This window comes from Aulonocara stuartgranti (genome assembly GCF_965226115.1).
Source record: "Aulonocara stuartgranti genome assembly, chromosome: 14".
NCBI classification, from domain to species: domain Eukaryota; kingdom Metazoa; phylum Chordata; class Actinopteri; order Cichliformes; family Cichlidae; genus Aulonocara; species Aulonocara stuartgranti.
The window spans coordinates 29,420,630-29,444,242 of NC_138950.1; the positions used below are offsets into that span (position 1 = coordinate 29,420,630).

Below are 23,613 nucleotides of genomic sequence, written 5' to 3' on the forward strand. Positions count from 1 at the left end.
AAAACACAGTTATATTTAAAAGTCAATTCAGGATTTATCTGCTGCAACCGGTTGGGGTGAGAGAAGGAAGACAGGATAAAGACATGCTGTGGGAGACAGAGATTAATAACAGATATGATTCAATGCAGAGAGGTCTATTAATACATAGTGAGTGAGAAAGGTGACTGGAAAGGAAAAACTCAATGCATCATGGGAATCCCCGGCAGCCTACGTCTATTGCAGCATAAGGAGAATTCAGAGTCACCTGGTCCAGCCCTAACTTTATGCTTTAGCAAAAAGGAAAGTTTTAAGCCTAATCTTGAAAGTAGAGATAGTGTCTGTCTCCCTAATCCAAACTGGAAGCTGGTTCCACAGAAGAGGGGCCTGAAAACTGAAGGCTCTGCCTCCCATTCTACTTTTAAATACTCTAGGAACAACAAGTAGGCCTGCAGTGCAAGAGTGGAGTGCTCTAATAGGGTGATATGGTACTACAAGGTCATTAAGATAAGATGGGGCCTGATTATTTAAGACCTTGTATGTGAGGAGCAGGATTTTGAATTCAGTTCTGGATTTAACAGGAAGCCAATGAAGGGAAGCCAAAACAGGAGAAATCTGCTCTCTCTTTCTAGTCCCTGTCAGTACTCTTGCTGCAGCAGTTTGGATTAGCTGAAGGCTTTTCAGCGAGTTTTTTGGACATCCTGATAATAACGAATTGCAGTTGTCCAGCCTGGAAGTAATAAATGCATGAACTAGTTTTTCAGCGTCACTCTGAGACAGGATATTTCTAACTTTAGAGATATTGCGCAAATGCCGCTTTGCCGTAGCCACAGTCGCCCCGCAAATGAGACACACGCATGAATCTTTCACAGTGATAAAAAAGAACTCTTCCTCCCATTCACTGTGAAAATGATATATTTTCTTTCTTTTTTCCGCCATGTTTTCCTCATCTCTTCACCTTTGCTGGTGTTCACGGCAACTGTTTCCGTGGAGACCAGCTAGCGTTGATCTAATATTTAATAATAAACATTTTATATATATATATATATATTATCTCTAACAAATTGACCCCAATGCAATTGTGATTTTAAAAAAAATAGCAAGAAAAAATAAAAATAGATGCAGCTAACTGGTAAGTTGTTATGGTGAGCTATTTTTAGAACAGGCCCGCGGGCGACTCATGTAGTCCTTGCGGGCGACCTGGTGCCCGCGGGCACCGTGTTGGTGACCCCTGACCTACAGCATGCTCTAATCGCTCTAATAGGATGTTATGGTCAAAAGTATTGAACCACCAACGTTCTGCCCCCACTGCTTTCCAACATAAAATGACTATGGATTTCTATTCTTTTAAAGAAACTGAAAATAAATACATATATTAATGAAACATGTCCCATAACACGTGTTTTACACAGAATAATATTAATGTGGCCATTCCCACTCTGGGATCCCACAGTAACACCAGCATAGAAGAAATGGCTTTGATTTTGCCACCCTATTTGATTTCCATGCCACCCTCTTTCTGTAGACAGGATGTGTGAAACAGGAGTGTATGAACACCTTTACAAAGGTTCAAAGAGGGACACTCCCACTGTATCCCCCCAAAGAGGGACACTCCCACTGGGTTTAAATCTGGGACTCTCCGCCATTTGACCTTAGAACTGAAGAAGCTTCTCGGATGAGAGGTGAAACGTCTTCAAGCAACTTAAAGGAGTACAGACACTTTTCTTTGCAAGCTCCTTTGACTACAATGACCTGGATGACTAAGAACCTTCACAGACATAGGTCGTGTCCAAATTCATGGGCTGCATCCTCCTGAGGACCCGGCCTTCGCGGTCTACGTGGGCCGGGTCCTCAGAAGGTCGGGTAGGCCCGAAGTAAACGGCAGTGGAATTGGACGGTCTAGCCTTCTGATTAGCGTCACCGCTGTCTCTGTGAAGTTTAATAAACTCAGCCGTCTGCTCCTTGCTATCTAAAATATAACGACACTGGCGTAAATTCTCGACTGTCTCATACTTCTGTTTAATCAGTTTCCTGTTTGATGTTTAGTCAGCTGTGTAAAAACCAAGGAGGAACCCACCCGGGGGATTGATAAAGTTTTATTTTATCTAATCTAATCTAATAACTTTAATCTCAGCCAAACCGATTTACTCACGAACAAACAAAACACTGAAAAAAGCCCAACAATAACATTTTTAGGTTGTCTAAGTGACTTATATATTACGTTTAACCCGAGCAGCGAAAGTCCGCGGTGATCTGAAAATGATGTGCCGGGAGTTGTGCCGTTCTCGGCTGCATCAGTAACACTCGAGCTCCCGGCTAGCTATCGAGCTGGTGGGTAGCAGACGTCTCCGAAAACGTCAAAGCACTTTTGCAAATATGCGATATCTTGATAAACCGAGCAGATATTTGATGTTTACACAGCTACTTTCTCGCCTGAAAATATGTTAAAAGTTTATTTTGTGACCCAGAAAGATTAGTATGAGTAATTTTAAAACTTAGTAGCGGCCGCCATTGTTGGAAACTGGAGTTTGGCTGGGCCGCGCTATGAATTCTGGGATATGGTAGGCCATGAAGGACACACCTGACCCATCCTTCAAATTCGGGGAAAAGGAGGAGGCATTTGTAGGCTGCATTCGGAGGAGTCTACGAATTTGGACAGCCTTCGGTGCGTCGCTGTGACGTAATCGGTCTACAAATGCGTCCTCAGGAGGATGCAGCCCATGAATTTGGACACGACAATATTCTCTCCTGTGCTATCCGGTTGTTCAGTCTGACGTCACTAGCCGTGTCTGGGTCTAAACTCCGCTGCAATAAAAGTGATTTGATTTGATTTGATTTGATATATCAAACGATCACTATGGCATTACTGAGAGTTGAAAAACTGTCTAAAGTCTTTCATCTTTAATAAAATGATCAGCGTTCTGCTCTACCAGGTGTAACAATTGAGTTTAACATCCAGGCATCCATGAAAACGGAATTTATGACATTTAACGGAGTTAGAAGTTAGCAGGGAGTTAGCTCGCTAGCTTCTATCTAAATACAATATAGCATGTCCTGACTGCGGGGTTTTGGAAACAAATTAAAACGTACAGCTCTGTTATCACTTCCAGCATAAATGAAGACAGAAAACTAAACAGCAGTGACGTTTGTAGGGTTACTGAAGTTGGGCTAGCTGGTATATAATGATGTGCTACGTGACCGCTAGTGACACAGCTATGTTAGCATAATATAAACAAGCTAACTTTTTTTCCACTCGATAAAAGTTACCGTGAGTGTTCTCGGTGGTCAGGAAAAAATGTAATTGCATGGCAGGATGCTGTAAAAGGACCAAACTTCAGCCAGGAGAACAACTGAGATAATCCATCCACAATACGAGGTTCGTCATTCATATACTGCTGCATGGGCTGGGCTGTAGTTACATCCTAAGGTTTTAAAAACTGAGCTTAAATAAATGATTAGTGGTAATTGTAGCTGCCCACTTGGAATTACCACTCGTGACGCAGAGAGCTTCGACTGATGCAACTTTATTCTCTCCTCTTTAAACCACCGACAATATGGCACCGTGAAAACTATAAAGATGCACAAACAAATACCATTAAACATTTACGTAAAAAGTGCAGAAATGTTCACATTTTACCATAGAAAATTATTTTGATTAACTCAAATAGTGACATTGACATAAATCAATAGTTTTTAAACTACTTATGTTACAGCATTTAATAAAATGAATTAACAACAACCATTCTGTCTCTTAAATACATAAACAATCATTTGCAATCATTAACCAACCTCTTTCTGCTTCCAAGGGTGCTAATCATGCTGAATCAGCTAGCCAACCTCCTCCATGCACATCTCTTAGCCAGTCTTTCCACACCACAAACAAATGACATGCATACACAATAAAAACGAATTCAACCACATTGAGTAAACTTTCAAAGTTATAGCATGTGACAGATAAATAAAACACATAGTTTTGCATGAGTACCCTCAAAAACAAATGCTTTTACTCACTCTGAAGCAACATGTTTGCGTCGCCTCACCGAGAACAGAACAGGAAGTCTGACACAATAAAAGAGGAAGTGCTAAGGTACTCTTCAAAATAAAAGTGCAAAGTAAAGTGGCTTTGCCGGCATTTACACTCCCACCAAATCCTGATACAATGAACGAACAAATTCACAAAGCAAGTGAATTGTACAGGATTTCTTATACTAATAAATGACTGAATTGAACTATCAGAGTTATACAGGTAAGTATACTTAATGGATTAAGGTAGTGTATAAACACAACTAGTATTGCCTTAACATATTTTGTTTTATTTAATTCTCAAGGAGTAGTACTAGTTTTTGGATTGGTCTCTCAATTACTGAAGGTTTAGAAGGGGCATCTTGCTTTCTTTGAGGCTTTCTCTCCCCAACTCGTACTTTGACTCAAGCCATCATGGTCTTGAAAGGTCTCCACAACTCGACCTAGCTGCCAATGGTTTCGTGGGAGGTTGTCGTCCTTGATAACAACGATATCATTGACCTTGAGGTTACGCCGAGGTAAGTGCCATTTTTGCCTTGTTGATATGTTGAGCAGATACTCTCTTTTCCAGCGGCCCCAGAACTGTTCAATAAGATATTGGACTCTTCTCCATCTTTTTGTAGCATACACATCTTCCTTCACGAACACTCCGGGGGTGGAAGAGCAACCTTTGTTTTCATCATGATGAGATGATTCGGCGTTAAAGGTTCCAGTGCATGAGGATCATTGATTCCATCAACTGATAATGGGCGACTGTTGACAATAGCCATGGCTTCATATAGCAGCGTTCTGAGGGAGGCATCATCAAGCCAACCTGGGCACTGTGCGAAGGTAGCATTCAACACATTCCTAACCGTTCTTATTTGCCTTTCCCAGACACCTCCTGCATGGCTGGCAGAAGGGGCGTTGAAGACAAATTCGCACTGTTTTTCAGATAAGAAGGTCTCCAATTGCTTGGCGTCGCATTGCTTAAGTGCTTCCTTGAATTCGTTCCTAGCACCAACAAAGTTGGAACCTTGGTCGCAAGGCTTGGTTGTAATTGTTGGACAGCTCCTCTAAGGCTGATGAAGCATCTCAATGCATTGATGAAAGAGTCTGTTGACAAATCTTCAAGCATCTCAATATGGACAGCTCTTGAATACAGACACGTGAAAATCAGACCATATCTTTTGTGCTCTTTGCGTGCTGTCTTCACAATGAACGGGCCAAAGCAGTCCATGCCGCTAAATGTGAAGGGTGCTGAGGCTTCAAGACGTTCTTTAGGGAGTTCAGCCATTCGTTGGCTCTCTGTAGGTCGTCGAAGTTTCCTGCAAAGCACACAGGTGTGTATCATTTTGGCCACCAGCTTGCTCCCACCAATGACCCAGAATCCATTTGCTCTAAGCTCCATTTGTGTCTGGCTTCGACCTTGATGGCATGTCTTAGCATGGTAGTGGGACACAATGAGCTTGGTTATATGACTGTTGCTTGGTAAGATGAGTGGGTGCTTCACTTTGTGGCAAAGAGACGACCACTTTAATCTCCCACCAACACGCAAGAGTCCATCAGACCAGATGGGGTCAAGACTGAAGAGAGAGCTTGAGTTTGGAAGGTCCCTTTTGGCTTGAAGCGTTTTTATTTCATGAGGGAAGGCGTGCTGCTGTAAGATCTTTATCACTGCTTCAGCAGCCTTCTCACGCTCCTCGATCGTTGCATGTTCAGTATGCCTTTGTTGAGACCTCAGTCTTTTGATTCTTGCAACCACCTTTATGAGTTTTGTCCAAGATGAAAACTGATTCAGGCGATCGAGAATATCATTGAAGGTACTGACGTCAGTTGCGAGCACCTGAATTGTCTTGACTTCGGGATCACCAACAAGTAACTCAGCTGGAGTGCTGGGTGTTAGACGTAACTCACGTTCCCAGAGAAACTTTGGTCCTTGCAGCCAGTTTGTAGAGTGGATGTCTGAAACATGAAGCCCTCTGGATGCATGATCTGCTGGGTTTTCTGAGGTGTCCACATAATACCATTGATTGGGATTGCTGTTGTCTCTAATGAGTTGAACACGGTTTGCAACAAATATGTGGAACCTGCGAGCGTCATTGTTGATGTAACCAAGGACCACTTGGGAATCGGTCCAGAAGAATTCATCATCAATTTTCATGTCAAGCTCAGCCTTTAAGCTCAGCGGTGGTTTACTTTTGCAGAAACCACCGCCGCTGCGAGTTCAAGCCTCGGGATTCTTGTGACCTTTGAGGGTGCCACCCTTGCTTTTCCCATCACAAGGCTGCAGTGAACCTCATCCTTGTCATTTTTATATCTCAGGTAAGAACATGCACCATATCCTACGCAGCTGGCGTCCGAAAAATGGTGTAGCTCTACTCTGACAATATTTTGGAAGTCGTGTGGGTGGTAACATCTTGGAATTGAGATCTCATTCAACTTGAAAAGACCATTTATCCATTTCTCCCACCGTGGCTTCACATCTTCTGGGAGTGGGTCGTCCCATCCAATGCCTCTGTGACAAAGCTCTTGTAGGATATGTTTTCCACTTAGGCTGAATGGAGCGATAAATCCAAGTGGATCGTAGAGTGAGGCAATGACAGACAAACAACCACGGCGGGTTGAAGACTGATCTTTCAGGCTGGTGTTGAAGATGAAGGTGTCTTCCTTTATCGACCACTGAATGCCAAGAGCACGTTCTGAAGGGGATGGGTCAAACCCATGAGGTTCAATGGTTGCTGCTCTTTCAGAAGGGTCTAAGTTGGAGAGAGCAGCTTCTTCATTTGAGTTGAATTTGTGAAGGCGCAGGCCTCCTTTTCTGCACAACTCTTGTGACTGAATGATCAGTTCTTTGGCTTCCTCAACTGATGAAACGCTGGCTAATCCATCATCAACGTAGAAGTTTTTCTCCACAAAGGCTGATGCTAGAGGATAGTCGGTTTGATGTTGTCGTGCAAGATGCTTTAAACCGAAATTGGCGCATCCTGGAGATGATGCAGCTCCAAACAGATGAACTGCCATTCTGTACTCCTGAGGTTCTTTCTCCAAATCACCTTCTTTCCACCAGAGGAATTTCAGATAGTTTCTGGATTCAGGGGTGACAACGAATTGATAGAACATTCTTTCAATGTCGCAGATTACGGCCACGGCTTCTTTCCGAAATCTGCAAAGCACTCCAACCAGAGGGTTGATGAGATCAGGTCCAGTTAATAGGGTATCATTTAGAGAGACACCATGGGATTTGGCCAAACAATCAAAAACAACTCTTAGTTTGTCCGGCTTCCTGGGGTGATAGATTCCATGATGTGGCAGGTACCACTCGGTCTGCCCCTGAGATGCTATAGGAGCAGGCTCTGCATCACCCCTGTTGATGGTTTCTTCCATGAATGTTCGGTACTGATTGTAGTATTGTTTGTTGGCCTTTAGTTTTTTCTTGAGACACTGTAGACGTACTGTGGCTAACCTCTTGTTGTTTGGCAGGTTGGGTGGGCTGTTCCCTTTGAAAGGGAGAGGCATTTCGTAATGTCCGTCTTCCCTTTGTGTGATGTGATTACTGAGGAACTGTATGAAATGGACATCTTTTTGGGACACATATTTGTTCTCATAGGTTCTCTCAGCAAAATCTGATTCCAGGGCTTTTAGAACATCTGTCGCTGATGGAACAGGCAACTCTTTTACTGTGAGCCGATGCACAAAGCTCTGGTTTCCTTGTCTGTCTAGGTGGGGATTTGATGAGCCAATTATACTCCATCCTAGTTCTGACCTTTGTGCGAAGGGTTCATGCTTGTCACCTATGATGACTTCAAGAGGAGCCAGCGCAGATGGACAGTCATATCCAATCAGGAGCCCTACATCACAATCTTGGAGAGGCGGCAACTTATTTGCCAAGCTTCTGAGATGAGGCCACAGTAATGCTGTTTCCTTCGTTGGGATGTACGACTTATCAACTGGGATAAAGTCGCGGCTATAAGCCTGTTGTAGTTGGATACAACTCTCAGAGTGGAGTCCTCTAACTTGTAAACTATGAACACTCTTACTCGAGATGACTGTGTCAATAGCCGTCATTGTACTGAGTTTCAGTTTTACTGGTTGGACATCCACATTCAGCTTATCAAGTATGTCGTCCAAGACAAATGTTGAGTCACTTTGTGTGTCTAACAATGCATAGGTGAGTATTTCTCTGTGTGGCTCTTGTACAGAAGACACAAAGACTGGGACAATACTTGAGGTAGCCGAAATGCGTTGTGTTGATGTATGAGACATGACCTTGTGTGTTTCCTGGCTTGCAGGTTCTTCTGTGGGAGCGGAACTATTTGTTGCTGCTTCTGCAGGGCTTTGCTTCCTGTTTTCGTGCAGGCAGGTTGGATGACGACGTTCACAAATGTTGCACGTGTGTCGCCTTTTGCAATCTTTGGTGATATGACCTTTTCTTAAACATCCAAAGCAGAGCTGGTTTTCATGGATGAATGCCTTTTTATCTTCAACACTCTTAGCTGCGAAGATGAGACACTTTGAGATTCCATGAGTTTCACTTTTACAAACAGAACAAGGTGATTTTGGTTTACTAATGTTTGTGTCTTGTTTCTCTTGAGCGGAACTCTTTGGTTGCCTGTTTGTGTTGAAGACTTTGGCTCTCTTTGGGATTCGATCATCTACAGGTCTGAAATTGATAAACAGTGGAGAAGCTATCGGGTTGCAAGCTATCCGTGCTTCTCTACTCAGGAAGTCTGTGAAGCATGCAAGATTTGGATAGGTGCCAGATTCGTCAAGTTCATCTACAACAATTCGACTCCACTTGCGCACGATCCATTCTGGCAGTTTTTTGAGCAATTTGTGATTTTCTTCACAATCGTTTAGGATAGCTAGTCCTTTGACATGTGGGATTGCTTCAGAGCATCCTTTGAGGAAATCGCCAAACTCTCGTAGTGCTAGTGGGTCATTTGCGCTGATTTTTGGCCATCTCGTGAGTTTATCACGAAATGCTTTCTGTATAATGAATGGGTTCCCATATCTGTCCTCTAAGACTTTCCATGCTCCCTTGTATGCATTTTCTGAATCTTGGTAAAAGAAACCTTCTACCGCTTTGCGTGCTTCTCCTGCGAGATAATTTTTCAGATAAAACATCTTCTCGCTTGCTGGAAGGGGTTTTCGGTCAATCAGATTAATGAATGACATTTTCCAATCGGTAAACTGCAAAGGGTGCCCACTGAATGTGGCAGGCTCAGGGACTGGCAAGCGATTCATACTTAATGAGCTAGCGATTGCTTGTGCTAAGCTGACAGACTCCTGGGTCATTGTCATTTCTGGAATTGCTTTGTGGGGTTGGAATGATGCGGCATTTGGATTCAGCTGAGGTTCAATTTGCCTTCTGTAGCAAGCAGAGCTAATTTTACTATCAATTTCCCCATTGTGGTTCTCAAACCCTTCAAGGCTGTTGTACGCTTTCACGCGAGCTATTGCTATAGCAACTTCTTTGTCTGCTTGTAACTGCTGTAGTTTTGCTCTTTCTTGTTCCAACTGTTGTTGCATTTCCACCTCTTTTAGTTTAATTTCTGACAACATTTTTGCCTCTTTGAGTTTCCATTCACTTTCTAACTTGTGAAGATGTGCTTGCTGTGCTTGAATTTCTTCCATAGCCTTTGATTGCTCCAGCTTGGCAGCAAGTTCTGCTTCTGCATCTACTCTACTGTTGCGGGTACAGGATGAGCCAGAGTGACGGCTCAATTGCTCTGACAACTCTATAGAGCTTGCAGTTTCCGTTATGCTGTCGCCAAAAACAGACCTATATTCGTTCTTGCTTAACACTTCTCTTACTCTTTCTTTCTCAAGATGGTTATTATATTCCTCATGAACAGTCTTTAGACGGTCACTTATGAGGTTACATACCTCCTTTGTTAGTGTAACACAGGCGTCCATTTTGTTGACAATGTCAGGTGTGGTGTTACTGTTACGCAGGATAGGTTCATACTGTGAACTTACAGCGTCGTGCTTTGCTTCAATATTTTGCTGCAGTTTATTGAGGTCTTCTGCTGAGCAGAAGGATTTTAGTTTTGTTCTAGTTTCCCTTGCTACGAGCTTCCAAGAGTCATAAGTCTTGTTGAATGATTTTTCACGCTTTCTGATATCATGCTTTTGCATCTCTAGGCCTTTCTCTGTTAATTTTCTCTCACGTGAGCTAGATTTGCATGGTGCGTTTGTAGGGTTGCCTGTTTCTTCTTCTGATGAGCTGGATTCGCATGGTGTCCTTGTGGGGTTGTCTGTTTGCTCTTCTGGTAGTGACATTTTGTTTCCGTAGCTGCCTTAAGTTGATTGTAGCTTTGATTGCCTTACTGCCTGACTATACTTTAAAGCTGTAGTTAATCTTTACCACAGAGTAACGCTGTGTCAAACATTTACTGATTATGGACATTCAAAGGTATGTTTAGCGTAAGACAGCAACAACAAATGTTCATAAATTAGCTAATGAGCTTCACCTTTTAAACCTTTTCATAAACAGACATCCTGTGAATTATTATTCCACAAAAAACACATTTCGCTCACCAAGAAACATTAACCAGATTCAGGAATATTATGTGTTGGCAGTCCATGAATTAATTTGGCCTCGTAACATTATATAAAGACTTTCTAGTTATGCGTTAAGCTTGTGCATGTGTGTAAGCAGTCCCATGTTTCTTCTTGGTAGTCAATGTCTCTTTTAGTATCTGGAGTCTTGAGCTTTAGTATGCTGTTCTTTCTAACCTTGCGAGTGGAATCAGCTGGCTGGTAACAGGTTGGTAGCTGGATCTCTGATGAAATGGTGTCAGGATCTCTGCAGGGATGGCAGGTCTCTTGCAGTCAAAGAGTTTTCACTGTAGCTGCCCACTTGGAATTACCACTCGTGACGCAGAGAGCTTCGACTGATGCAACTTTATTCTCTCCTCTTTAAATCACCGACAATATGGCACCGTGAAAACTATAAAGATGCACAAACAAATACCATTAAACATTTACGTAAAAAGTGCAGAAATGTTCACATTTTACCATAGAAAATTATTTTGATTAACTCAAATAGTGACATTGACATAAATCAATAGTTTTTAAACTACTTATGTTACAGCATTTAATAAAATGAATTAACAACAACCATTCTGTCTCTTAAATACATAAACAATCATTTGCAATCATTAACCAACTTCTTTCTGCTTCCAAGGGTGCTAATCATGCTAGCCAACCTCCTCCATGCACATCTCTTAGCCAGTCTTTCCACACCACAAACAAATGACATGCATACACAATAAAAATGAATTCAACCACATTGAGTAAACTTTCAAAGTTATAGCATGTGACAGATAAATAAAACACATAGTTTTGCATGAGTACCCTAAAAAACAAACGCTTTTACTCACTCTGAAGCAACATGTTTGCGTCGCCTCACCGAGAACAGAACAGGAAGTCTGACACAATAAAAGAGGAAGTGCTAAGGTACTCTTCAAAATAAAAGTGCAAAGTAAAGTGGCTTTGCCAGCATTTACAGTAATAAAAGCCGAGGGAGGTCAACAGTGATCACTGACTGTTTTAGAAGCTTTTTGAGATCAAATAGAAGAAAATACATAACATTAAACGTGTTAACAACACAAAAGCCATATTAAACGCAGACTACTTTAGACCCGGAAGTAGGATTCGTCACATCATCACTGAACAACCGGATTGCCGCCCCTCCCCCCTCTTCCCAGCGCAAAGCACAAGGGTCGCATGCGGAGGGAAGTGGAAATAAGTGCCATAGAGAGGGTGAGAGAAGGAAGAAAAAAAACAGGACTCCCAATAAGGAGTCGGCTCGCGTCGTTCACTTCAAAGAATCGGCTCTTATAGCCGTTTCGTTCGCGACCGACACATCACTACGCCACTGGGTGCTCTCGTACAAGAAAATCGAGCATACCCGGTGGCAGTCTTGTTTCAGTTAGGTCAGTGTTGTTAGCGAAAACATTACGTGTTTTAACACCATTCTTCACGTATTTAGAGGAGGGGGCTGCAGTAAAACTGTACCGGAAACATCAGTACATTCTTTGAGGTAAGTCTGTCCGTTATTACAGCAGCTGGACTGACAGGAAAACCTGAAAGCTTATCGCTGTCATGTGGGTGCTGTCACACAGAATCATGCACGGTTTATGTGTGTCTACAGTCATGCAGTGGAGAAAGTCCACAGGGTTATACAACAGACGGCATGTTTAATGTGAAAGTGAAAGTCACGGTCAGAGGGACGCTTGGCTGGTTATAATAATAAACAAGACTGCAACAAAACCCGAGGCCTCTACAAAAAACTCTGATTAATGCGTCAGCGAGCTGTTCCCGACAGTGACTCTCCTTTTAGCTGCTTACATCACCAAAGCAACTTGTACTCAAAACATAAATCGGTCGGGAGCAATTTGTGTTACGAGTTTCGGTTAAAAATCGACCAGAAGCGCCATGTTTACAGTGATTCCTTTATTTGATGAAGGTTTTTTTTTTAGGCACAGAGCCTAAAAAAGAAAGTAGTTAACGGAGAACGTTTATTCCCACGGTCGACATACCCGTTCTCTCTGACTGCGGCTATATGTTTTGAATGTTCCGTATTTGTAAAGTGTAAAAGTTTCAGTATTAAGTGTTCTTGTTTTACAGGTAAGATAATGGATTGCTGTGGTCTGCTAACTCTTCAGAAGGAACCAGGTACTGATGGAAAAGAAGTTAATTAAAACAACTTCAAATGTAGATTTTGTTGTTGTTGTAATGGCACATAATAATACCCTGATGTATGGTTTGTATTTATTCTAATATTATTTTTCTATCAGTTCCTCTGAAGAGCATTGAGGTGGAGCTGGAGGTGAGGGACCATGTGGCTACAGTGGTCTCCACTCTGAACTACGAGAACAAGGAGGACAAACCATTAGAGGCTGTTTTTGTCTTCCCTCTGCCTGGAGATGCTGCTGTCTGTCATTTCAGCGCTCAGATTGGACAGACGCAGATTGTAGCTGAGGTGAAGGAGAAACAGAAGGTGAGCTGGACAGTAAATATAACCTGATTATAAGTGAGCTTCAAAATAAACGCAGTGAATGTCACTGACATGTGTCACCTGTGCTTCAGGCTCGTGAGGAGTATGATGATGCTCTGAGCTCCGGTCAGCAGGCCTTCCTATTGGAGGAGAGTGATGAGAGTCCAGATATATTCTCTCTGCGTGTGGGCAGTCTGCCTCCAGCAGAGAGCGCCTCCATCAGGTTGGAGTACGTCACTGAGCTGGCTGTGCAGGCTGATGATGGTCTGAGGTTCTGTCTGCCTGGTGTGCTCAACCCTCGATACCAACCTCAGGGTAGGACAACTTCAGAATACTTGGACCAGAAATGCTTCAACTATATCAGTGAAAGTCTTGAACCACCTTCCAACCTTCACACCACTGACAGAACACAAAAAAAACCATCTTCCAACTTTGCCAGTTACTGTAAGGTGTGAACACAGAACCAGATATGAAACTGTTGCCACATACAGGAAAACACATACAGTGCGAAAAATCTGGAAGATAATTAGGTCAAGTTTCAATTTGATTTTCTGCAAGAAAAAGGATTCACTTCTCATCACATTGTGATTACCAAATATAAAAAGCTGTGAAAAAGAAATGTTCCAGTCCAGTGAAAAGCTTTAGTGCATCCTCAGAGAAATTACAAAAAGCCCAAAAGCTGTATCTCAGATTCTACAGGCCTCAGCTAGCATATCAAATGTTAGATTTCGAGGTATTAGAATAAGACTGAACAAGTGTGGCTTATTTTTTAGGGGTTGCAGGAGAAAACTTCTTTTCTCAAAAAGACATTGGCAGCATGTTTTCAAAGTTGCACCTGAACCAATCACAAGACTTCTTGAAAGATGCCCTTCTGACAAACAAACCCAAAACTGGAGATATTTGACCGTAATGCATAGCGTCACAATCAGAGAAAACCAACCCCAACGTATCAGCACAAACACCTCATAAAACCTTGTTGGGACTGGTGTGTTTATATGGAGTTTCCCTTATTTTTTCCAAAAGTTAGATCATAAAGAGGTTTATATACTTAACACTATTTAATTCTCGCTGACATGAAATTTTATATCACCCTAACAGATTTTTTGTTTTTTCTGAAGAAGGAATAGGCAAAAAATGATGTTTGTGTTTTGTTACCGATATGGTTCATTATTCCATCCGTAGGTCATAAAAGTCAAGTTATTCCTTTTCTGTCACTTTTTCATTGTTTTGAATTAAAACAGCTGTAAAGTAGTTTTGTTTTTCCTGAGCAAAATGCTTTCCTCATTTTATCTGTACTACCATGTGAACCAGAGAGTCTTTACAGCCTAAATTATTTGATTGTATTATACCTCATTAATTACAGCATATTTTACCTGATGCTGTGTGCAGGTAGTGAAGGTGCAGGTGTCCAGGTGACTTCTGTTCCAGCCTCTCTGGTGCCCTACAGTCTGTCTTTTTCTGCCCGAGTGTCCTCTCCTCGTCCAGTCTCTAAAGTAGAGTCCAACTGCTCCCTGGACCCTCTGCAGTACCTCAACACTGATCAAACCCAGGCCACGGTAGGTAGAGTGCTGATGTGTCTGCTGCGTGTGGTTGTTACTTGTTACTGATGAATAAATATGAATGTGTTTGTGGTGTGCAGGTCAAGCTGGCTGCAGGACACAAGTTTGACAGAGATGTTGAACTGCTGATTTATTACAAAGACGCCCACCAGCCCACTGCTGTGGTGGAGGCAGGACAGGCCTCTGCTGAGCCGGGTGAGAGCAAATGAGAGAAGTCATTAGTTTGCAAATAAAAATTGTTCTTCTTCAACCTAATAGTTAATTGTGTTGGAGCTATTATAAAATGTAAACTTGACATTTTTCTGTCCTTTTCATGTGTTTCAGGCTCTCTGATGGGTGATCCAGTGGTGATGGTGAGTCTGTACCCTGAGTTCCCCCAGTCTGTGATGTCTTCAACGGCTTCATGTGGAGAGTTTGTGTTCTTAGTGGATCGATCTGGAAGTATGGACTGTGCTACGAATAACACTGAGCAGCAGGAAACTCGGATCAGCAGTGCCAAGGTATTTATGATGTGGTGTTAGTGTTACAAAATATTTCCTTAAATTGTTCCTCTCACACAGTGGCCTCACCATCTTTTCTCTCTTCCCTGAAGGACACTCTGCTGCTCCTGTTGAAGAGCTTACCAATGGGCTGCTATTTCAACATTTACAGTTTTGGGTCCAGTTATGAACACATCTTCCCGTGAGTTATATTCATATGATCTCAGTGATATCACTTTTCTGTCACTTTTTACTGTAAATGTGTCATGCGTTGTAGTAGGACTCAGGCGCAGAGCAGAGTTCAGTGGAAACAACGTTTATTTAAGTCACCAGGTGCAGATATATACAGTGAGGTGATAGTGGGGGTCCTGGGTCCAAAAGGGAAGTCCGGGAAGGGAATCACATACACGCTAGCTCCTCTTCTTTACAAAGGTTCAAACAACGGGTTGGTCACAGGTCCGGGGAAACTGTGCACAGGAGAGAGTGAGGTTACGCAGAGATCACAGCAAGTTCACAGAGCTTAAAGATACAAGGCTGAGGTTCACTGACTTGTCTAGCACAATCATCCAGCGATAAGGCTGTCTGCGTCCTGGCCTTAAGAGTCCAACCCATAATTAGAGCCTGACGAGAAGCAGGTTTGTGTGCCAAGGGCGGGAGCCTGCAGTGAGCTCCTCCCTGATGGGAAGGAGAGAGGAGAATGTAAACAAAAACACATGTGGCCTTGTGGAGCCGGCCGGGCAGACATGGGGACCATGACAAAATGTGTGATAAGATATCTTCCCTGCTGTTAGTCAACATGTTGCCTTTGGATGATTCTGCAAAACTCCAGGTTATGTTTGATCTCACTTGTGTGTTTGTCATGGCAGTAAGAGTGTAGAGTATGGTGAGAAGACCATGGAGGAGGCTCTGAAGAAAGTTGAGCAGATGAAGGCTGATCTTGGAGGAACAGAAATCCTGGAGCCCCTCAAACATATTTACAGCCAGCCCTGCATTCCCACTCAGCCTAGACAGGTAACACACACACACACACACACACACACACACACACACACCTTGATGTCATCCTTTTGTCCTTCCTTTTTTCTCATTCATTACTCCAACATGTACGGTAAGTTGACCATGAACCAAGCCCTGTATCAGTCGTAACATATCTCATATAATCTGCTAATTATACATGAGTTGATCTGTTGAGTGGTTCCTACTGTTCCTCTCACTCTTGCTTAAAGCTTCTTCTCTTTTTTTTACTGGTTAAAACAGTTTACTGACCGCATACTTGATTACATATCAGAGAGTTGTGTTTCAGGCCGTGTAGATGAAAAACTGTGTGTAAACTCTCCTCTCCAGCTGTTTGTCTTTACTGATGGAGAGGTGGGGAACACCAAAGAAGTGATCGATCTGGTGAAGAAGAATTCAGGCTCCCACAGGTAAAACAAGAAAAAGATGATGACATGTGCTGTGTACCAAACAGGTTGTATTAAAAACAGATGTTGTATTGCAGGTGTTTCTCTTTTGGGATTGGGGAAGGGGCCAGCTCTGCTCTCATCAATGGGATGGCCAAGGAAGGAGGAGGTCACGCTCAGTTCATCACAGGGACTGACAGGATGCAACCAAAAGTAAGACAATGACTCATAACAATTACAGTAAAAAAAATTGTGTTTTTAGTTTGTTTTATTTGTTTTTAGTTTGGATGGAAGATATGATTTTGGTTTTTATACTCATCAGGTGATGCAGTCGCTGCGATTTGCTCTGCAGCCAGCTGTGGAAGATGTTTCTGTTACATGGGATTTACCAAAGGGATCAACTGTCACCGTCCTCTCTCCACCAATCACAACCATTTTCCAGGGTAAAAGGTCACTGATTTATGCACAGCTTACTGGACAGGTAGGAACAGCATCTTCTCACAGTGAACAATCTCTGTGTTTATGCTTGTCATGTTTTGAAATAAAATGAAATTGGTTTGACACTGTAATTCTGTGTCAGAGCTCAGAGGCAGCAGAGGGCTGTGTGACGGTGAAGTACAGCCTGGCAGGTCATCCCTCTGAGAACCAGCTGCACTTCAGTCTCAGACCTGCAGAGGACACTGGGTAAATGAGCTGTTAATCCACTGGTACAATTACATACTGTATTTACTTTACAAAAGTTTACTTTTTATGTCTGTATGATCTAAAAAATATTGGTCATTGTGACCATGTCACCATACCAATATTTTCTCTTGTCTGTAGCTTAATAGTCCACAGGTTAGCTGCTCGGACTCTTATTTGCTTGCTAGAGATGGAAGCAGAAAACAATGAGGAAAAAGAAGAAGTAAAGAAGAAGGTGGTGCAGCTGAGTGTCCAATCAGGAGTGAGCAGTTCTTTCACTGCTTTCATTGCTGTCAATAAAGACAACAACAAGGAGATTCAAGGACCTCTTCTGCACCGAGATATTCCAAGTAACAAGAATAATTAGCAATCCTATCTACTTCATATTGTTCTTGGGGCATTCTTATCTTATCTTATCTTATCTTATCTTATCTTATCTTATCTTATCTTATCTTATCTTATCTTATCTTATCTTATCTTATCTTATCTTATCTTATCTTATCTTATCTTATTAGTGGCTGGTCTAATGGGATTTGCTGCTACCCCTTGCTGTCTAAGATCTTCACTTGGTGAGTACAAGGTTTGTTACCTTTGCAAACACAGTGTGAGTACTTCTACAAACACAGGTGTGTGTTTGTGTGTGTGTGAAAAAGAATAATTAGTTATAAGAACAAATTGGAGACTATTAAATACATATGACTCAAACCACTTCAATGCACTTTTTTAAATACCTTTTGTATACAATAATACAAACAAAATGAGAGAACTTCGACAATCATACGACCCCTATGAGCAAGCGCTTTGGTGACTGGGAGGAAAAACTCCCTTTTAAAAGTAAAAGTGCGCACGCACACGCTGACACACAAAATATATAAAGAATTCACCTATTGCCCCTGCGGAGAGTCTGTCCTTCAAGCTCACATCCTCTTCCAGAGGCCTGGGAGCTTGAAAGTAACGTATTTTTCAGACCATTAGGCGAACTGGATTATAAGATGCATTAAGCACTGAAGTTTGGTCCGTTTTCAGCGTCCTGTCATTTGACTGCATTTGTCCCTAACCCTCACTTTAACTTTTATCAAGTAGACAAAAGTTAGTGTTCATCCTCCAGCTTCACTGTGTTTATGTTATGCTAACATAGCTGTGTCGCTAGCAATCACTTAGCACATCATTATCTACCAGCTAGCCCAACTTCAGTAACCGTACAAAAGTTATTGCTGTTTAGTTTTCTGTCTTCATTTATGTTGGAACTGATAGCAAAGCTGTACGTTTTAATTTTTTCAGAAATTTCATGAATTCTGTTTTCATGGATGCCTGGGTGTTAAACTTAATTGTTACACCTGGAAAAGCAGCAACGCTGATCATTTTATTAAGAATGAAAGCGTTCAGGCAGTTTTTAGCTCTCAGTGATGCTGCAATCTTCGTTTGATTTTGGGACCTGAAGCGGACAGAGTTTTGGACCCAGATTACTCCGCGAGGCTCCTGAGTAGGCAGCCGTAATACTCCGACAATCCATCAAGCAGTGCGGCTTTGTAGGTTACCAATGTCGCACGAAGACATTTTTGACTGATTTTTGAGCCGTGTACAATCAGTTCAAGGTCGGTAAGCACAACCAGAATTCATACATAAGGCACACTGCCGATTTTTGAGAGAAATTAAAAGATTTTAAGTGCGCGTTAGATTGCGGAAAATACGGTAAAGTTCACTGGATGAAGCGTTTTCAGTGGGAGTAATGTTTGATCACTCATCCAAGTGACTTCTTCAGTCTGGGGTGGGTTTTTGTTTTCTGGTAGTTAGTTTTGGGATTGCTGACACAGACCGAGTTAGTCTGAGTTATATAACGTCAGATGATTTGCTCATGCTGACAAATTCTCGTCAGACAAGTAAAATGAGATCCCACATCAGTTAAGTTTCTACTAAATTTTGCATGCAATGAAAGAAAAATGTTTACTTGTGTTTTCATTGGGAGTAGAATTATAAGTGTGTGTGCTCACTGTTGCATTTCCTTTGAAAAAGCAGATCTCGATTACTATTGTGCAATGGATGACTCTGAAGGTATTTGTTTTGACTTCTTTGCTTTAAATGGACACACTTGAATATGTAGTGATTCTTTTCCAAGTGTAATTTTGATTTTTCTACTATTAATTTTAACTTTCAAAATTTTAAAATACAGAGGTTTACATTTTGTTAAGTGTTGAGCATGCTACTACATTCAGTGTGCAATGAGGGGAAAAATGTTTTAATTTTGATTACAACTTCAAGTGTGTGTGCTCACTGTTGCATTTCCTTTGAAGAAGGAGGTGTCGAGCACTACTGTGCAATGGATGACTCTGAAGGTATTTGTTTTGACTTCTTTGCTTTAAATGGACAAGTATAATTTTGATTTTTCTACTATTAATTTTAACTTTCAAAATTTTAAAATACAGAGGTTTACATTTTGTTAAGTGTTGAACATGCTACTACATTCAGTGTGCAATGAGGGTAAAAATGTATTAATTTTGATTACAACTTCAAGTGTGTGTGCTCAGTGTTGAATTTCCTTTGAAAAAGCAGATTCTGATGTGGATTTTGGAAACCTTCCAGAATTCGAAGACGAGTGCTATTACGAAGGTATCTGTTTTGACTTCTTTGTTTTAGATAGACACGTTTATCTTTAGTTGGACATCAAAAGTCATCTAGACCTTAATATCTTTAAGACATTCCTGTAGTTTAATTCGTTTTAATTCGTTTTGTATCATCTGGTTTCATGGGCTGAGAGTCATCTGCAAAGCAATGCAAAAGAGTTCAGTGTTTTCTAATAATACTGCCTAAACAGGTGTAACATAAGAAGTATTGGTCCTAGTACAGAACCTGGTGAAATTTATAAAATACCTTTTGTATACAGTAATACAAAAAAGAGAGAAATCCAACAATCATATGACCCCCTATGAGCAAGCGCTTTGGTGACTGTGGGAAGGAAAAACTCCCTCCTGGCTGCGACAGGTTGGGATGAGGGTAGGAAGACAGGACAAAGACACACTGTGGAAGAGAGCCAGAGAGGAAGAATAATGCAGAGAGGTGTATAAACACATAGGGAGTGAAGAAGGTGACTGAAGAAGAATTACTCAATGCATCATGGGAATCTCCCGGCAGTCTAGACATAATGCAGCATAAATAAGGAAGGAATTAGGGTCACCTGATCCAGCCCTATCTATATGCTTTATCAAGAAGGGACATTTTTAATAGGGCTGGGTATCGTCACTGATTTCTAGAATCGATTCAATTCCGATTCACAAGGTCCCGAATCGATACGATCCACAATTTGATTCGATTCAATTCAATTCGATTTGAATCTGGGAAATTTTGACAGTCAGAAATATTATAATTCAGATCAGTAGATTTACATATTTTTGTATCTATAAAAAGGAAGCTGACACACGCAAGACTTTATCAAAGGTGTGAGCGTCACAGCAGATGCCTTTGTGTCAAAGTAGCTGAACATAAAACACAGAAAAACATGAAGGTGATTTTCCTGGCCTGGGATTTTATGAACATATTCTGCAGTACATCAAAAACAAAAGAAAACCATTAATCAACATATAAACGTTACCTCTGACGTTACAGCAGTTTTATTAGAGACACGGCTAAGCGTTTTGCATTTTGCACAATTTTAGAAAGTTTAAATTTGTTCAGTATTGAACGGCAGAAATTAGGTTTTCTCTTCGGAAGTATGTAAAAGGAAAAAAAACCAGCGACCCAGTGCGCTGTAAACAACAGTAGACTTGTGCGTAACAAGCAAGCGAATAATGCAGAAAACAGATTTTTAGACGGGAAACTGTTCTTGAAGAGAGAGAGAGAGCTGTGCATGAAGTGTGGTGGAAGCAAAACAGCAAAAGTCAGAGGAAATTCATGACGATGTTTTCGTGAAGCTTAGTTTGGATCTTCTTTTGCTGCTGGTTCGGTCAATATTGTTTGGAGAGAGATAAAACTAACAGCTTTAGAATCAGCGCATAAAGGGCGTAAACACAAAGCGCGGACCCGCCGAAACATCAGAATCAGCGAGCTGTCGGCTTTCAGCCCCGACCGTGTCCGTGCCGTCAGGTGAGAAAGGCGACATCTCACTGATTCTGATCCGCGGGTCCACGCTGTGTGTTTACGTCTTTGTGCAGAATCCGTGTTCCTGCTCTCATTTACTGTCTTAGCTGTTTGGTGGTTGTTGAAATTTTCAGGTTTCACCAGAGATTCTGGCATTTCGGGCAAAATAAATTTATATTAAAAAATCGATTCAGGATTTTAATGAATCGATTTCACGTTATCCAAGCCAGAATCAATTTTAATCGATAAATCGATTATAAAAACCCACCCCTAGTTTTTAACATAGTCTTAAAAGTACAGAGGGTGTCTGTCACCCAAATCCAAACTGGGAGCTGGTTCCACAGGAGTTAAACACAAGAACAGCTCAGTCAGAGAGCGGCTGATACGATACTATAAAGTCTTTAATATAAGGTGGAGCTCGATTATTCAACACCTTGTATGTGAGGAAAAAAAGATTGCAACATGTGGATGCTAACCGAATCAATGGAACTATTTTCTTAATTAACTAAACTCTTTTTCTAAAATATTGCTCTGTTAATTCCCCCCAATTAAGATGATTTTATTAACTAAATAGAAGGAGAGTGATCAGCATAAAAAACTTTATGAATGTACTTGTATTTAAATTTCCCCTTTAGCACTGCCGGATGAAGAATTTCCACCTGCTAAGAAGCCACCCAGAGACCCTTTGCTACAGTTAGTCTCCCTCCAGAAGGCGTCTGGCTGCTGGCTGCTTGATCCAGCTCTGGCTGCTGCACTGAGAAAGACCAACGAGGAGGTGGAAAAGTCAAAGCCTGAAAAGGTGGGCTATTAAATAAATAATAACACAGTAATAGTGGGTGTTTGTAACGTATTCATTAAAATGATTTCAAAAGTGAATTTTCAAAATTACACACTCATGTTAACGAACATCTGCATGCTGCCTCACTTAATTTAATATTTAACTACATGACTTCTGATTCTATACGCTAGGCCAGCAGTGAAGTGTGGGCCACCATTCTGGCTCTGATCTGGCTTCATGGTTTCAAGATGGATGCAAAGGACGAGTGGGAGCTTCTGGCTGCAAAGGCTGTGTCATGGCTCAGTGCGCAAAAAGGTAGTAAACACAAAAATAAGCATTCAGTTTGTGATGGCTATACTGAGTTGCTACAGTCGTTAAGATTAATGCTAACTGGTTATTTTGTTTTGTGTGTTCCTTTTTTTTCCAGCACCATCTGTGACAGAGTGTGTGGAAGCCGGAAATATATTGTTGGGCTGCAGTGTGCAAAAAACTGCCCTTGGCCTCTGAGTTTTTTATAAACTAACAACTTCTTTATGATTCATACACAGAAGCAGATTTACTTCATACTTCATCCACATTAATCTTTGCATCGTCCAACTTTATTATCTAATGTGCCTTATTTTATGCTGCATGTGTCCAAAGTCAGCTTTGTAAGAGTACCAGAGATGATTGCTTTTCTATTCTAACTTTAATGTTGCTGTTTGCTTGAAAGCATCAAATATTAAACAAATAAAAACACACATGAGTTTGGACCCATCATTCCTTCTAATGAGTCACCATGAAAAAAATAAATAATTAAATTTTAAAATATTTAAAAAGACCAACACACCTGGCCAGTTCTGTCTTTCAACACATTTTTTAATCATGGTTGAGGAAAATATGCAGCTTAAATTCAAAGTCATAGTGAAGCAAAATTCTTCCTTATTCCAATGCATATCTTTCATTTTTTAATTCATGTCATGTAAGTAAACAGCTGGACATAATTTCCACTAACAAATGAGACCTCATCATCAGCCATGTCTCACAGCGAGTGAAATCAAGGCCAGCAGAGGGACTGCATAGCTAGATTTGTTCTGCAGTCATGAGCCATCCATCACATACTCTTAATACAACCACAAACAAACTATAACTTGTTCATCTGAGTAATGGCTGCTACAACAAAGCTATTTTTAAACCTCCATGTTTTACATTTTGAAACCAGGAACCTTTGCCCAGAAGGTAGAAACTGAAACTCACTATGCAACAGGTGTGAGCCATCAAGACAAATCAAACCAGCAAACTGCTGTAACGGTCTGGTGTACAGGGATGCTCGGCTCAGCTGTGGATCAGCCTGCTCAACCACTTAACAATTTGATCGAGTGAGTTTCTGTTTTTTACATTTAAGTATCCAACCAATGACCTTAAATAAAGATCAAACGGATTCAATGAAAGCGCACTAAAATAAACTCATCATGGTTGTATCAATGTGGAAATGAGATCAGAACATGGTTTCTTAACGGAGGGCTGCAGGCCTGGACTGGGACAAAAAAATCAGCCCTGATATTTTAGGTCCAGGCGTTACCATGTTCAGTCCAAAGTGAAAAAAACAAAAAACAGATGTGACACGTGTAATGTGATCATCAGAGAATATGATTTTTATAAAACATTTATTATTATTTTA

The 23,613-nt window shown here is 41.3% G+C and overlaps 2 protein-coding genes across 8 annotated transcripts; one reads left to right on the top strand and one right to left on the bottom strand.

The window, feature by feature from the left end:
- Window positions 1-311: 311 nt before the first annotated feature.
- Window positions 312-11,391, bottom strand: LOC309688199 (uncharacterized protein). Of its 3 annotated transcripts, none has more exons than XM_082503746.1 (3): window positions 11,367-11,391; window positions 3,766-10,933; window positions 312-3,545 (listed from the first exon to the last, which is right to left on the bottom strand). In XM_082503746.1, the coding sequence occupies exon 2, from the start codon at window positions 10,261-10,263 to the stop codon at window positions 6,163-6,165; it is 4,101 nt and encodes a 1,366-aa protein (XP_082359872.1). In that variant the 5' UTR covers window positions 10,264-10,933; window positions 11,367-11,391; the 3' UTR covers window positions 312-3,545; window positions 3,766-6,162. The 3 variants fall into 3 exon arrangements, with proteins under 3 accessions (XP_082359872.1, XP_082359871.1, XP_082359873.1); XM_082503745.1 differs by lacking the exon at window positions 11,367-11,391 and adding an exon at window positions 11,154-11,185; XM_082503747.1 differs by lacking the exon at window positions 11,367-11,391 and having other exon boundaries at window positions 3,766-3,840; window positions 3,988-11,169.
- A 292-nt stretch (window positions 11,392-11,683) lies between these two features.
- Window positions 11,684-22,693, top strand: LOC309688201 (von Willebrand factor A domain-containing protein 5A-like). Of its 5 annotated transcripts, XM_082503751.1 has the most exons (21): window positions 11,684-12,028; window positions 12,616-12,663; window positions 12,786-12,988; window positions 13,078-13,300; window positions 14,375-14,541; window positions 14,625-14,739; window positions 14,869-15,044; window positions 15,137-15,225; window positions 15,890-16,034; window positions 16,368-16,447; window positions 16,522-16,636; window positions 16,746-16,904; window positions 17,004-17,107; window positions 17,246-17,454; window positions 17,620-17,673; window positions 19,121-19,156; window positions 19,396-19,437; window positions 19,652-19,711; window positions 21,811-21,974; window positions 22,145-22,268; window positions 22,381-22,693. In XM_082503751.1, exons 2-21 carry the CDS (start codon window positions 12,624-12,626, stop codon window positions 22,458-22,460), a joined length of 2,385 nt encoding a protein of 794 aa, XP_082359877.1. In that variant the 5' UTR covers window positions 11,684-12,028; window positions 12,616-12,623; the 3' UTR covers window positions 22,461-22,693. The 5 variants fall into 5 exon arrangements, 1 of the variants encoding a protein (XP_082359877.1); XR_014270987.1 differs by lacking the exons at window positions 22,145-22,268; window positions 22,381-22,693 and having other exon boundaries at window positions 11,685-12,028; window positions 17,620-19,156; window positions 19,655-19,711; window positions 21,811-21,866; XR_014270988.1 differs by lacking the exons at window positions 22,145-22,268; window positions 22,381-22,693 and having other exon boundaries at window positions 11,685-12,028; window positions 19,121-19,437; window positions 19,655-19,711; window positions 21,811-21,866.
- The last annotated feature ends 920 nt before the right edge of the window (window positions 22,694-23,613 follow it).